We start from the raw sequence: 13,012 nt of genomic DNA, 5'->3' as shown, positions 1-13,012 counted from the left end.
GTCTACGGACAAGCACGACAACGTTAGCACACTGTGAACCCAGAGCAGGGCTCCCTTGCTGATCAGAAATAATGATGAGGAAAAAAGCAGAGACCAAAGCTGGCCAAGTGTAATCTATGCAGCCCACAAACAGCAGCTTAATTAAAACAGAGCTTCAGATGTTGCACATACTCAGCATAAAACAAAAAGCCTCCAATAATAATTCTCATCCAATCGAGCCTGGCCCATCCACGGTTAGTGCCTTCCCCAGGAGGGCTGCACGCCCAGTGCCATCACTGCTCCACTGCTGGATCATCACAAACATGAGCCTGAGTTGTAGGAACCCTGTGGTCAACTCATCTAAAAGATTAGGTCCCTCACAATAAACCAAGACAACTATTCAGCTTTTGAGAAATGTTAGATGGTAAACAAGTTATCACAGTTATAAGATTGTGCTTTTTCCACAGACCATCAGCAGCTTATTCTGATTCACACTTCCTCATGTCCCATATGGGATCAGTAGGAAGAATTCCCCCTGACATGTCCAACATGAACAAGTTAAATGCAGTCATTCAAAAGCTCAGTCACCAACCACCTTTCTTTAACAAGAATACTTTCACCCAACAAACAATACAACTTTAGTTTACCAAGACACATTTGTTTGCATTGATTATAAGGTCTGAAGCATTTCTGTTTGTTAGATACATGTTAACCTCAGGCAGGTCCTTATGAAGTTAGCAATAAGAGCTAATCCGGGAGGCTCATTCCTGGGTTTAGTGTTGGTCACACTCAAAGACAAGTGTTTCAAATGACATATGCAAGACTCACAATTTGTTTTTGGAAAGCTTGGGTTGCTTGCCTCAGTATGTGTTGATTTGCCAGAAGTGTGTGTTTGTTGAATCTTTACATACAGAGTTAGATCAGCTCTTCTACAATTAAGTGCCATTTTCTTGACACTAATGCAGTAATTTAACTTATTCTGTCTCATTTGAAAAAGAATGACCCACATTTCTATATAAAATTATAAAACATATGAAACTCCTCTAAGAACAAGTACAATTAGACGTTTTTTTTAAATTATTATTTGGCCTTGAAGCACTAACTGACTTGTTAAAGAGCTATTTTTGCAGCATTAAATATCTTGTACAAAGGATTATTCACAAGACCAAGAAAGAACAAAGAGTCATATGATCAGCACACACTGACGAAGCACAGTGGTGGGGATAAGAGAAAGGAGGACTACAGCCAGGGAGAAATTTGTGGAATGTGAAGTACAGTCTGGTGCCTCCGGTGCGCGGAAGACATTTCAATGGGAGAAAAAAAAAAGAAGGTAATCCTGGAGGATTAGGAAGGAAAAACTTCAAGCACATAATCTTGTCATTTGGCACTCATTTCAATAGGACCCCGCTGTGACTGTGAAAAATCTAACATTGGAAATGGTCACAATGGCTTAAAGTCAGTGGTGTAAAAATGTTTGTTTGCTTGTTTATATATATATATATATAAAATAGCAGGTTACAGCACCAGTGATTCACTAATCCCCGAGGGATTCTGCCTGCTGTGACCAGTAATGAAGCAACAGCCAGTTAGTCCTTACTGGGTCACTTGTGATGCTGCAAAAAACGGTGCATTTTCAAATTGCTTCCTAAATTGTCTGTCCCCTGTGTGCTAGTTAAATACAAATAGCAACACAAATCCCTATATGTAGTTGCATCCCATTTAAGCAAAATAATTATTCCCAGGGATTAAAAACCCTCTTTTAACCGGTCTCCTTTTCATCTGAATTTTTACTTTTTAAAATGGTAAGAGCAGGTAAAGTCCATAAATGGCCTAATGGGACTAAACCTCGAATCCTGGCAGATTTATTGCCATGATGGTCACAGAAAGCTCAAGTGAACCAGTGGTGGTAAAGAAAAATCAAGTCTGGACTTAGGCAATTCAAATGACATGGAAATGAAAACCAAGACAAACGACTTGTCTTGACACTGCTGCCAGTACTTGTATACCATTTAAAATCAATCATTTCATTTAATAAAAAGGGGAAAAAAAGCTAAAAAAAAGCTTTTTGTAGCCTGATGCGGACGTCAGCAGCATCAGTGGAACTGTCAGCATATGGTATAACTAATTATAGAGAATGCTGCTTCCTTTAAGTGTACCAAAGATGCTGTAACATAATCAATATCTGACCCTTTTATAGCCCTTTCAGTTCCTTTTACAGCGCAAGTGATCTAAACTGAGTCAGAACAATAGAGGCCCAACAAGGAGGTACTTTATAGAAGCATAAGCAACTCAAAAGCTCCACAATCATTGGCTGTTATTGGGAGAGTTTTTCCAAAAATCTTACAGATTTACTGTTTCAAAAAAAAAAAAAAAAAAAAAGTATTATTTGACGGCTTGGGGCATGATCGCCTCATACTATTATCAAACAGTTGCTTGATTTTACATCCTGCATACACGGAGCAACATTAACATTTATTTGCACTCATGTTTCTGTTCACCTGGCGAATATATTCAAATATTCACTTTTATATCAGCTCATTTTGTTCTCCAAAAGCTTCTGAGAGAAATATCTGGCTCTAAATGCTCCACTATGTTCATCAGCTAGTCAATAACTTTGTCTGCTATTCAGTGCTGTGCAGATAGTGGGGGTTTTCCCAGGGTGTTTTTAGCTGAAAAGAAACTGCCTGGAGAGGTGATTGATGAGTGGTTACAATGAAAGAAAAAAAAAAAGTTCCATTGTGAAAGCAAACAACAACAACAACAACAACAACAACAGACAGAAAGACGCCAAAACGCTCTGTGGAGCTGAGGAAAACTGCAGAGTTGGGTGATAATTCCCTGTGAGCAACCTCTTTTCACATTAGTCATTTAATCCCTTGTTAATAAAAACAAAAGTTGTTTAGTGCAGCCTTAATCTCATAGAGCAGCATACCTGGCGCTGAACAGTTCTTCTGCTCTGTTTCATTGTCTGGTACTGAAGCCATTAGTCGTCTTCCCCAGTGTTCAGCGTCCGGATGTCCCTCCACCAACATCCCATGGCCTGCAACAGAAAATCAAACAGTTTTACTTATTATACATTAAACATAAATATGAATCTAAGCTTGTAGTTAAAGCATGCAAGTATACTGTTGGAGGTTAATAGATCTCCTGGAATGATTCTACAAGCGTTTTCTTTCGATCTAGGGGACCCCTGAAACTCCATTTTGCATATTTTTAAAATAGCAATCAAAACCAACATGGCCGCTATTGTAAGACTATGTTTCACGAGCAGAAACATCCATGATCACGGCCATTAATCCAAACAAGGTTGATTTCCTTTAATCCCTTAAAAGTTTTTCGCTTATGTAGCTATGACGTTTTCATCTGGCAGCAAAAATAACTCATCAACATGCAGCTGCTGTGCCATTATGTTTTGGGCAGGCAGAGTGGGAGGAGGAGCATACAAAGTTTCATTTTTCATTAAACTGCTCTTAAGCCTCTGTAATGAGGACATAAAAAAACTGCAGTCTCAAAACCATTATGTAAAATCATGGCAGCGAGCTGAGCAGCGCTTTAAACTTGAGATTTTTGTAAAATGTCACCATACAAATGCAAAAAAAAAAAAACTGTTGAACTGAGCAACTTGGGCAGGATGATTAAGAGTATCAGTGGATACATGGTTACGAGCAGATCACTAGGGAATACACTGAACACAGTCTGTGTCTGATTCATACCCGAGTTGTTCATCATCAGACTGGATTTTAGCTGTAGCTTACACAATGCCTGGGAAAGATTTTCTATGCAGCAGAAGATTTCAGTGTATGTAAATCTCTCCCTGACCATGTGACTGTCTCAATGTGTGGCCACTCAGTCTCAGGAGGCTAATTCCCCTTCTGGCAATTACTTTGAGGAAGCAACGGTTGAGAGAAAGGACACAACTGCTACTTTAAGTGTAACAAATTGAAGAACACTGACCTAAAAACAATCTAGAAACGACAGTGGCCGTAAAAAAGATGTAAAAGGCCCCATCTAGAGCCAGAGTTTGGTTGGTCCATTCTGGGCTACTGCAGAAACATCTGAAGAGGTCAAAACTGCATCAACACTTGTATATAGACACGTTAGTCTAACAATAAAGTTGTTCTATATACTACTAAGTTTTGACCTCTTCAGACTTTTCCCCCCTTTCCATGCACCTTGGAAGTGGGTGAAGTTGTAACAGAAACTCTGCGTCAACTGTAAAAACTTGGCGGTTTCAACATGGTGGACACTGTGGAAGAGGACCTGTTCTCTCTGTAGATACAAGCGGCTCATTCTAAGGCAACGAAAACGCAACAATTCTTATTTTCAGGTGATTAAACACCAATGAAAGCATACTTATGATTATTATATTCCAATTCTGCCAACAGATTCTCTTTAATGTTACACACTGGACCTTTACGGCAATAATATTTTTTTTGTTTGCTTGAGGGCAGTATCATTCCGACTACTAAATATTGTGTGTGAAAAACATAAAAAACCCAAGAGCTTTCCCACATCGCAGATTAAAATATGTAGTTTTAGGCCCTGTTGCTGTTTGGTTCTCTCCCACCTCCACCGGTAACACACTTCTGAAGAAATCTACCTGGATCAAATGGTGTTCTTGATGTACTGACACTAAAGTCTTCATTAGAAAGGCTTTCAATCCAGTATAGTTAGACAGCCTGATGATCAGCAGGCGCTGGACAAACAGACTGTAAACAAGGCGACTGCAGCTGCTTCCCACAGCTCTCCAATCCAAAAGACCAAACCCTCCAGTCATCGTTCCAACCTGTTTCTCCTCACTAAACAACCCAGTTTCACTCTAGCAATGCGAACAATAAAAACACTGTCCAATTTAATGCCAGGGGAACAACATGGATGCCAATTTGCAAAACACAACATGCATGTGGTGCAGCGTGCCAGGAGATGATCACTTTTGTCATACTCTGTAGGGCACATGAGCTGATCTTTCACGTTGACACAACTAAAAACGGTTTGGACATAGTGGATTATTTTAGGTTTTGGAAAATTATGCATGACAGTGCGTCTAAATGCAATTTCTCCAGTTTGTACAATCACTTGACCAGAACAATGAAATCTGGTGGAAAACTAAAACAAGGCATGGCGAATGTCATGTGCATGAAGACGGGCTTTGTTCGTTGTGCTGCGGTCTGTCTGCTGAGCATCTGACGGGAAGAACAATAAACATGTGATTCTGTCAGGACTTCTAGGAAGGCTGGGGGTAAGAGAAGGGCTGCAGTCTCTTTTGGACTTGACTCACTTTGATTAATTGTCTTATTCTTCATGTTCAGTGACCAGTGTTTTGGTAAGATCTTGATTACCCAAATCAAACCCCTGTTAGTTTGTCAGCAGGAAATCTCAAAGACCTTGACATTTTCAGTGGAATTGGTGGAAAGGAAACTTGAGCCAAGAATTATTTGATTTGCCTTTGTGGCGATACACATTTTACAGTTTAAATGAGAAATATTAAACATTTCTTCTATGTTTACTGGGGTCAAAATTTAGTGCATCTTTAGTGGCTGGTAGCTGCAACTACTGGTATAGTAGATGCAACAATTAATCAATTATTAACTGTGAAAATGCCAAATAGTGTGTAGTTCTGTAATTCTAGCCTCATAAAAGTGAGTATTTGCTGTTTTCTTAGTGTTCTCTGATGATAATTGACATTTTATGGACCAAATGAAAAAAAATATTTTCTCAATTGCTCAGAACTGGTGGACATTTACATTCCTTACTTTATAGATACGCACATCTTACATGTGTTACACTATCTTCGTTTCCACCACATGATCTTTCCCCAGGAACTAGAAACCTTTGGAACCATGCAGGGTCTAAATTAAGTACCAGGAACATTATTTTACCCCCCCTGAAAAGTCCCTGCTGGGTGGTAGTACTACAGGAACTTTGGGTGTTGGGTTTGCAGTGATGACCATTTCTGATAGATTGAGTACAGCCTTTAAAATTTCAGCCACCACTTTTACAAATCTGAAGCTGCGAAGCAGACTAATTTGCCTAATCTTCCTAAGACCGCGGTGGAAAGGCTGATAAGCTGAAAGAACCTTGAAAAATAGTGCCGGGACTAAAAAGTTACTTTGGTACTTTGGGTGGAAACGCAGGTACTGTTTGGTATACAAATAGCACCCACTCTAACCTGAAATTCTGATAACTACAGTGCAAAGAAAAGAGACACTAAATACACTTGCTACTTTCAAGCAGAAACAAAGAAATTAGCTCAAATGGGATAAAAGAATAAAGAGGGAGACAAGAGTGTGCTAGCAACAATAGCACAGTGGTAATGTCATCCTCCTCGTCTGTTCCATCAGCTCAGCGGGGAGATGGACCAAGGACAACCATCCATCAATCTTTCTGTGCTCTCCCTATATGATTATTCACCTTCCTGTTGCCAAAAACATAAACAGCCCCCAGCCATCACGGTCAGCCTGCTGCAGCTACCTGTGTGTGCTGAGCCCTGTCCTGCTTCTCACAAAAACAAAAAAAAACACCTGTTCTAGTCCCCCATGTGGAGCTCCATTACACCCACACCAACACACCCACACACACACACACACACACGCAGCCCCAATCAGCATGCACGACAGCATGTTGCGCCCCACCCCTCTTTATGGAGATGTAACCCTGGAGTAGTACATCAAATCCCATCCATCTGGACCGTTCAGCACGTCAACACTCCCCCCACACTGCTATCAATCAAACGTGTGGCAAACAGGGCACAGGTTTTACTGTGACATGGCAAACACTTGTTCCCGTTCTGATGGCTGAAAGATGAGAAGGCCACAGCTATTCAATTAGGCAGATCTGATTATGGAGAGCTTTGGGTCTCATGGGTTTGGGGGAGGGGGGGGGATTTCTGGTTCTCTCACATCAAACACTTCTCATGCATGTCACCTTGAAATCCCACTATCGCCCACCACAGCTGCTGGTGGTCAAAATTCACGAGAAACGCCTTCTGTCAAATACCTCCACATGACAGTCATTGTGTGGGTCAGGCGAACTTGATTAAGTGAAAAAAAAAAAAAAAAACGCCAAGCCATTAGTGACAGAGGGGGGGCTTACTTTGGCTCCCATTGCCTGCCTTTGGAGATAAGAGATTTGCACTCGCCTGTATGATATCATTCCAGAATAATCTTTTAAGCCTCTTGTTGTTTTTAATGTAATTAATAAAACTCTTGATACATCCGTTAGAGATCTATGGTCAGGCAGTAGTTGTGGTGAATTTACCACTGCTTTCAGCCCTGGGGCCTAAGTGGTTGCAGATGGACAGATCCCAGGACAGGGTCTGGGGATGAGGCTTAAGGTTGGAAGCACTTTGAGGGTGAAAAAAACAAACAAAAAAAAAAAAAGACCTCCTCCTCTTTTATGCCCACATGGGGAAAAAAAGAAATCAGATTCAGATGCAGCAGCAAGTCTGTCCCACACTAAAAAAGGTTTCAGTTGGCACCCAACATGTTTCTTATTGATCCCTTCATATGAACTGTCCTAGGGGTGTGTTTTATAGAGTTAACCTCTGATACCAGGGGTGTGACAGATATCATTCTCCACTGACTAAATGTCAAGGTTGCTCCTTAGATTACATAACTTTTTTTGTGTGTGTGTGTGTGGCACTGTGGGATGTGTTTGCACGGGCCTGAGGTAAGAGTTTTGACATGTGTGCATGGGAGGGTATGTTGTTTGCAGTGTGTGTATGTGCCTGCATGTGGGCATCACACGCATCACGCATGATCAGCCATCTGAGTCGTTTGCTCAGCGCACACCTCAGGCATCAGCTATGAATATTGCAACATTCAAGCAAAAGCATCCCAGTGTTTACCCCCCCTAAATGATCGTCGGTGGCCTCTGCGTAAAAATCAGCATCCCTCGATGGCCATGCAGAACCTGGAAGCGTGCTGATGTTCGAGAGTGATTGAGGTGATCCAGTGTGTGCAATGGTGTGTGAAGCCCCGGGCCAAGACGCGATGATAGCCAGCATTAAACCACGCATCCTTAGCTCCGGTGTTGGGTGACCGACGATGCGCCTGGTGCAACCCCCCCCCAAAAAAAGACAAATGCACCGCGCAAACACACCAGAACCAAAAATTGTGTTTCCAACCTGGGCTCGGTTACTTGATCGCTGTGTGCATGTGCAACACGAAAGTGTGCGTGAGCCGCGATTATGAGCCTTCCTTGCAAATTAAAAAAAAAAAAAAAAAAAAAAGAACGTGCCGCTGCCACGGCGCGCACACTGCGGCATATACGGACAAACAGACTCCCAACACTGAGATATTAAAAAAAGAAATGCTGTGACCTGACATTAACATGTGCAGCTGACTTTTTCTACAGAGTGTGATGGTGGATCTTGTTCCATTTACTGATATTTTAATTCAAAACTACACACTAAAATATGTAGAAAACCCACAAGGAGCAGCAGCACAGCGTAAGCAATTTGGACAGGGAGACGGACCTGCTCCTGTCTGACAATACAAACGAATATTACGTTAACGCTTTGATCCCATGCCCTTGACATTAAAGCGTATTGGTCCGTTTCTGTGATCGCTGAGAGCTAGCTCTCTAAATTACAATTAACTAATGTGTGTGTGTGTGTGTGCATGATTTCACTGCAGATTTCTGAGCCGCTGATGCTCCGTCCTCAGCTCCCCCGTGCCCCGGTGCATCTCAGCAGTCCCCCCCCTCCACCCCACTCACCTGTCTTGGTCAACAGCGCCGACATGCTCCACGCCACGAAGAGGACACTGCAGATAAAGCACACCTGAACGAAAAGCATCTCCCTCCTCTTGCGAACTTTGAATATCTTCGCAATGATTGTCTTTTTGGACGCGCTCACGGTGTCGGTGTCGTCCCGCTCCATGCTTCGCAGCTCGGCCCGGCGGCCACTTTTTGTTGCGTCCTTGAGAGCCGAAGAAACTGCCGCCCCGCTTGCCTCTTCTCACACGGAACACAGCCGGGATGTGGTCCTCATTTCAAGCCGTCCAGGGCGCAGATGAAGAGTAGTGAAGCGGACAGTTCCCCCCCCTCTTCCTCCTCCTCCTCCTGGTCCTCTTTCTTCTTCTTCTTCTTCTTCTTCTTCTTGCCGCTAAGAAGATGCTTTCCAGCTGCCGGGACTGGTAGACTGGGCAATGACACGGCGGTCAAATTCCGATATAGGTCTCCAAATCAATTCAGCGATGCTCCTGAGTTCGGATTCTGCAGGAGGAAGAGTATCGGACGGGCTCCCGTTGCAACACACATCCTGTCCCGTGGAGAAAAAAAAAACAAAACAAAACAACATATATCAGCTGCAATATATCCTCTTATCCGCGTAGTTTCTGCGTTTGGCATCAAAATGCGTCAGTGTCCGGTCATAAACGCGGGGATCGCTCGGCTCCACGCACCTGCGCCTAAGTGAAACCAATCTGTGTTCATCAAGGTTAATTGTTAAATTCGGACAGCAGTCGTGCCCGCTCGCCTCGCTCGGGCGCCTCCCCCTTCACACGAATCCCTCCTCAGTGCAGAAAAAGCCGTGCTGATGAGAGAGGACCATCAGCTGCTCTCTCCTCACCGTGCGCTCCCCCGATGAGACCGGGCCCCTTTAACTTTCCCGAGGACTGCATGTGCAAGCAGCCACTGAAAAAGAAACCATCCTTCTTCTTCTATCTATCTATCTCTCCACTGTCTGCCTTCAAACCCTGTTCGGACAGCCGCTCATCGATCGCTCTGGAGTCTGGGAGAAAAAAAAAACCTTTCACGTTATTTTGCGCGTCGCCGTGAGATCAAACGTGTAGGGTTGGATTTGCGCGACGAGGCAAAGCCCTATCGTGCTACTCAAAAACGAGCCCAACACACCCACCGGTGCCGTGTTATGAAACCCAAATCCAATATCTTTCTGGGTCCCGAGCACAGCCCCCTTTTTAATAACTGGCCTACAACTCACCTGCTATCCTCATTTTGATATCATGCTGAATAATTGAGGTTATAGATCTCTAGGCTCACGGGCATCAGTGCCTACTCCCTCCCCGCCACAAATCTACAAGCATGAAATAATTTCTCATTGCCTGAAGTTTTTTTTTTTTTTGCCAACCTTATAATGCGTTTATATGCGTTCTGCCCTTCAGAAAATTGTTTCACACAAACAGAGCTGTTGGACCTGTATATACTAGAAATGATAAATGTAATGGGGACCTGTCTGTCAGCGTGGAAGTAGTAAATTAAATGTGGGTAAATTATGTCCTGCAGTCGGTGACCATTATAAGCCAAACAATTACCATTATAAGGGGGGTAAAATCAATTGCACCCTCAGAAAAGCATTAATATGGAAAAGCCTCACTTCACTTTTATGTGTCATATGAATTTAATGAATAAGTCAGCTAAAAATGCTGAGTCGGACTGGATTTAGCCTCCACTACACCCCTAATTAGTGTTTTATGGTTGGCAGCCTTGCAAATGTGTCACCCATGCAGGCCAACTGAGGACTCCTGCAGAGTCCTGCAGACTCCATGGCATGTGATTGGTGAAGGTCAGGTGTCATTGCTCACCTATTATTTGGCTCAGCTCTTGCCACCTGTAGCTGCCCCTTCCTTAATGATTGTTCCTGATGTGTTACAGGCAGGTAATTGGACACTTTTATTCCCCGCACTCCCAAATGTACATGGTACAGAAAGATCAATATGTGAATACATGGTTGATATAAGAAGCCAGTTATGAGAGTCAAATCAAATCTAATTTAATGTCATGGTTGGACAACAAACAGTGAATATTCCCAAGATATTATCTCTTGTATCCATTTTTCTTGCACAGTTTCCTCCCACAATATAGAAGAGTGAGATTCAAAGCTGTTTGTTTGAAACTTTTGCTAATAGATTCAACTTTACAGCAGCGGTGGTAAGAAAAGCCCTGTCGCTTTGCTGTTTTCCCTAATGCAGATCCCCTCTGTTATTACCCAGCTGTATTTATAGGAATAATTAAGTCTCTTCCCATTGTTGAACTTTTTAATAGTTGAATTAAAAGCAGATGATGTTATGAGAGTTATTAAGAGTTAGATGAGAACATTAATATACAACTCATATGGGTCACCTCAAATATAAGTCAGAGGTCAGTTAGCTTAGCTCAGCATTAAGACTGGAAACGTGGGGAAACAACCAGCCTGGCTCCGTCCAAAGGTAACAAAATCCACAGATGAGCACCTCTAAAGCTTATTTGTTTAATCTGCACAAAAACACAAGCGTAATAATGACAACTTCTCATATGACAGGGGTTTATGCGCCGGATCTTCTTTCTAAACACGATATTGTTTTATTTTGTGAGCTTTATAGATGCAGATTTTAGACAGAGTGAGAGAGAGTTTTGGATAGAGCTAGCTGTGTCCCTGCTTACAGTCTTTGCACTCAATCAGCTCCTTACTGTAGCATCATTTTTAAAGGACAGGCACGAGAGAGGTATTGATCTTTTCATCTAATTCTCAAAAATAAAATGTCAAAAAATGTTAAACCATTCCTTTAACATTTGCAATTTTGTCTTGAAATTACAAACCGTACGCACATGTGTTGGAAGGCTGCAGAGCAGAGGCTGCTCTTGCTGCCTCCAGGCCTGCTGCGGGTCACCTTAACTGCCAAGACAACAGACAGGAAAGCTGCGTTGCCCTTGTAGCCATCTACACATATAGGTTGACAAGGCTGAAACAGCACGTCAACTGTTAGAGCCGCCACTGCTGCCCGGCACAAACCGAGCAGCATGTAAAGGTCAAAGGCCTTTCACTCCGACGCAATCTCCTGCAGACCAAGGTTACATAAGACCCGGACTGTCCCTGTTGGTACAGTACGAGGCAGACCTCCAAAAACATTACCCGTCATCTCTAAGGAGCAGCCAAGATTTTGTGTGAAGGCTGCTAGTTAAGCATGAAAGGCGTTGCAGGTTATTAGTCAGGGCTTTCTGAATCTGTCGCCAGGTCTTGTCTTTATCCTGCAGCTTCGGTCTTCACACACACAAACACACAAACACATCAACATGTGTGACCCGTGCCTATGCCAAGGGATTAGTCCCCACCAGGCCCCTGCCCACACAGCAGGCAGGCAATTGGGAAGCAATGCCAGGGCCTGCTTACAGAGATTTAGCCACTGCTTTACACTCCGTGACTTGGTCAAACATACACACATGGCCTCCTTTGCCGTCTGCGGGACCCAGTGAATGGCCGTTGATTCGCAGCAGAGACAATAATGTGTGGGAACTGTGGTTTTCTCTGCAGAGAGACAGCGAGAGATAGGCTTTGTAGGAATGTTTTAATGTGGGCAGATGTCAAAAGGAGCAGTCAGTGTAATGTAAATGTGTTGTTTGATATAAATGTCAAACATGTGTCATGTCCTTGCACTGCAGATCACTAATGAGTTGATGTCAAGGGTGTTAACAATGAACTGTGTGAGTGTTGCACAACAATGGCCGTTTGACTCAGCACTGCGCATTTCAGCTTCCAACTCCATTATTCCAGCCATGATTCATGTGGTTTATTCACTGGTTTAATACAGTGATTAAGATCCAGTCTTTCAAGGGTCGTGTAAGTTTACGTAATGTTTTTGTAATTGTGGAGACATTTTTTCAATGCAAAATGTATATGCAGGCTGTTGAATGTACAGATTGTATGTCTGAATGCTGCTGGATGTTGCAATAGTTATGTGCAGAATGTAGCTGAGTAACTGCTCTGTGTCACTAGATAGTGGATGATTATCAGCAAATATTTGTGATACAGTAATGTCACATAACTACAGCATGGTGAGGCAAGGATGTGCACATGGTTGTGCTGAAGTTGCCCGAGCAAAAAGGAACAATAAAAGATTGTTTTTATTTTTGCTGTTGTGGCTGTATACAAGTAATATACAAGTAATTGCTAAAGTTCGGCCAAATGAAATTGGTATATAATCCAAATATATTATTATATAAATATATTTTTTGTCTTTGACTGTGGCCGTTCCCCAATTTAAATTTGGACCCAAACCATGAACTTTCCCTAAACCTAACCAAACCTCATCCTTGG

The 13,012-nt window shown here is 42.7% G+C and overlaps 1 protein-coding gene across 4 annotated transcripts in view; it reads right to left on the bottom strand.

Annotated features, from left to right (window-relative positions):
• slc24a4b (solute carrier family 24 member 4b) overlaps positions 1-9,805 on the bottom strand; it is a 37,203-nt gene extending 27,398 nt beyond the window's left edge. The window contains exons 1-2 of one of the 4 annotated variants that reach the window (XM_051408522.1): positions 8,698-9,805; positions 2,912-3,019 (exon numbers count right to left, since the gene is read on the bottom strand). In XM_051408522.1, coding sequence (XP_051264482.1) covers positions 2,912-3,019; positions 8,698-8,860 — 271 coding nt within the window. In that variant the 5' untranslated portion in view covers positions 8,861-9,805. The remainder of the gene's footprint in view (positions 1-2,911; positions 3,020-8,697) is intronic. The other 3 variants (XM_051408521.1, XM_051408523.1, XM_051408524.1) reach the window with 3 other exon arrangements.
• Between the last annotated feature and the right edge of the window lie 3,207 nt (positions 9,806-13,012).

The sequence above is a fragment of the Dicentrarchus labrax genome, unplaced genomic scaffold (assembly GCF_905237075.1).
Source record: "Dicentrarchus labrax unplaced genomic scaffold, dlabrax2021, whole genome shotgun sequence".
Classification (NCBI taxonomy): Eukaryota; Metazoa; Chordata; class Actinopteri; family Moronidae; genus Dicentrarchus; species Dicentrarchus labrax.
The sequence above is the reverse complement of the archived record's forward strand: the minus strand, read 5'-3'. Positions and strand labels throughout refer to the sequence as shown.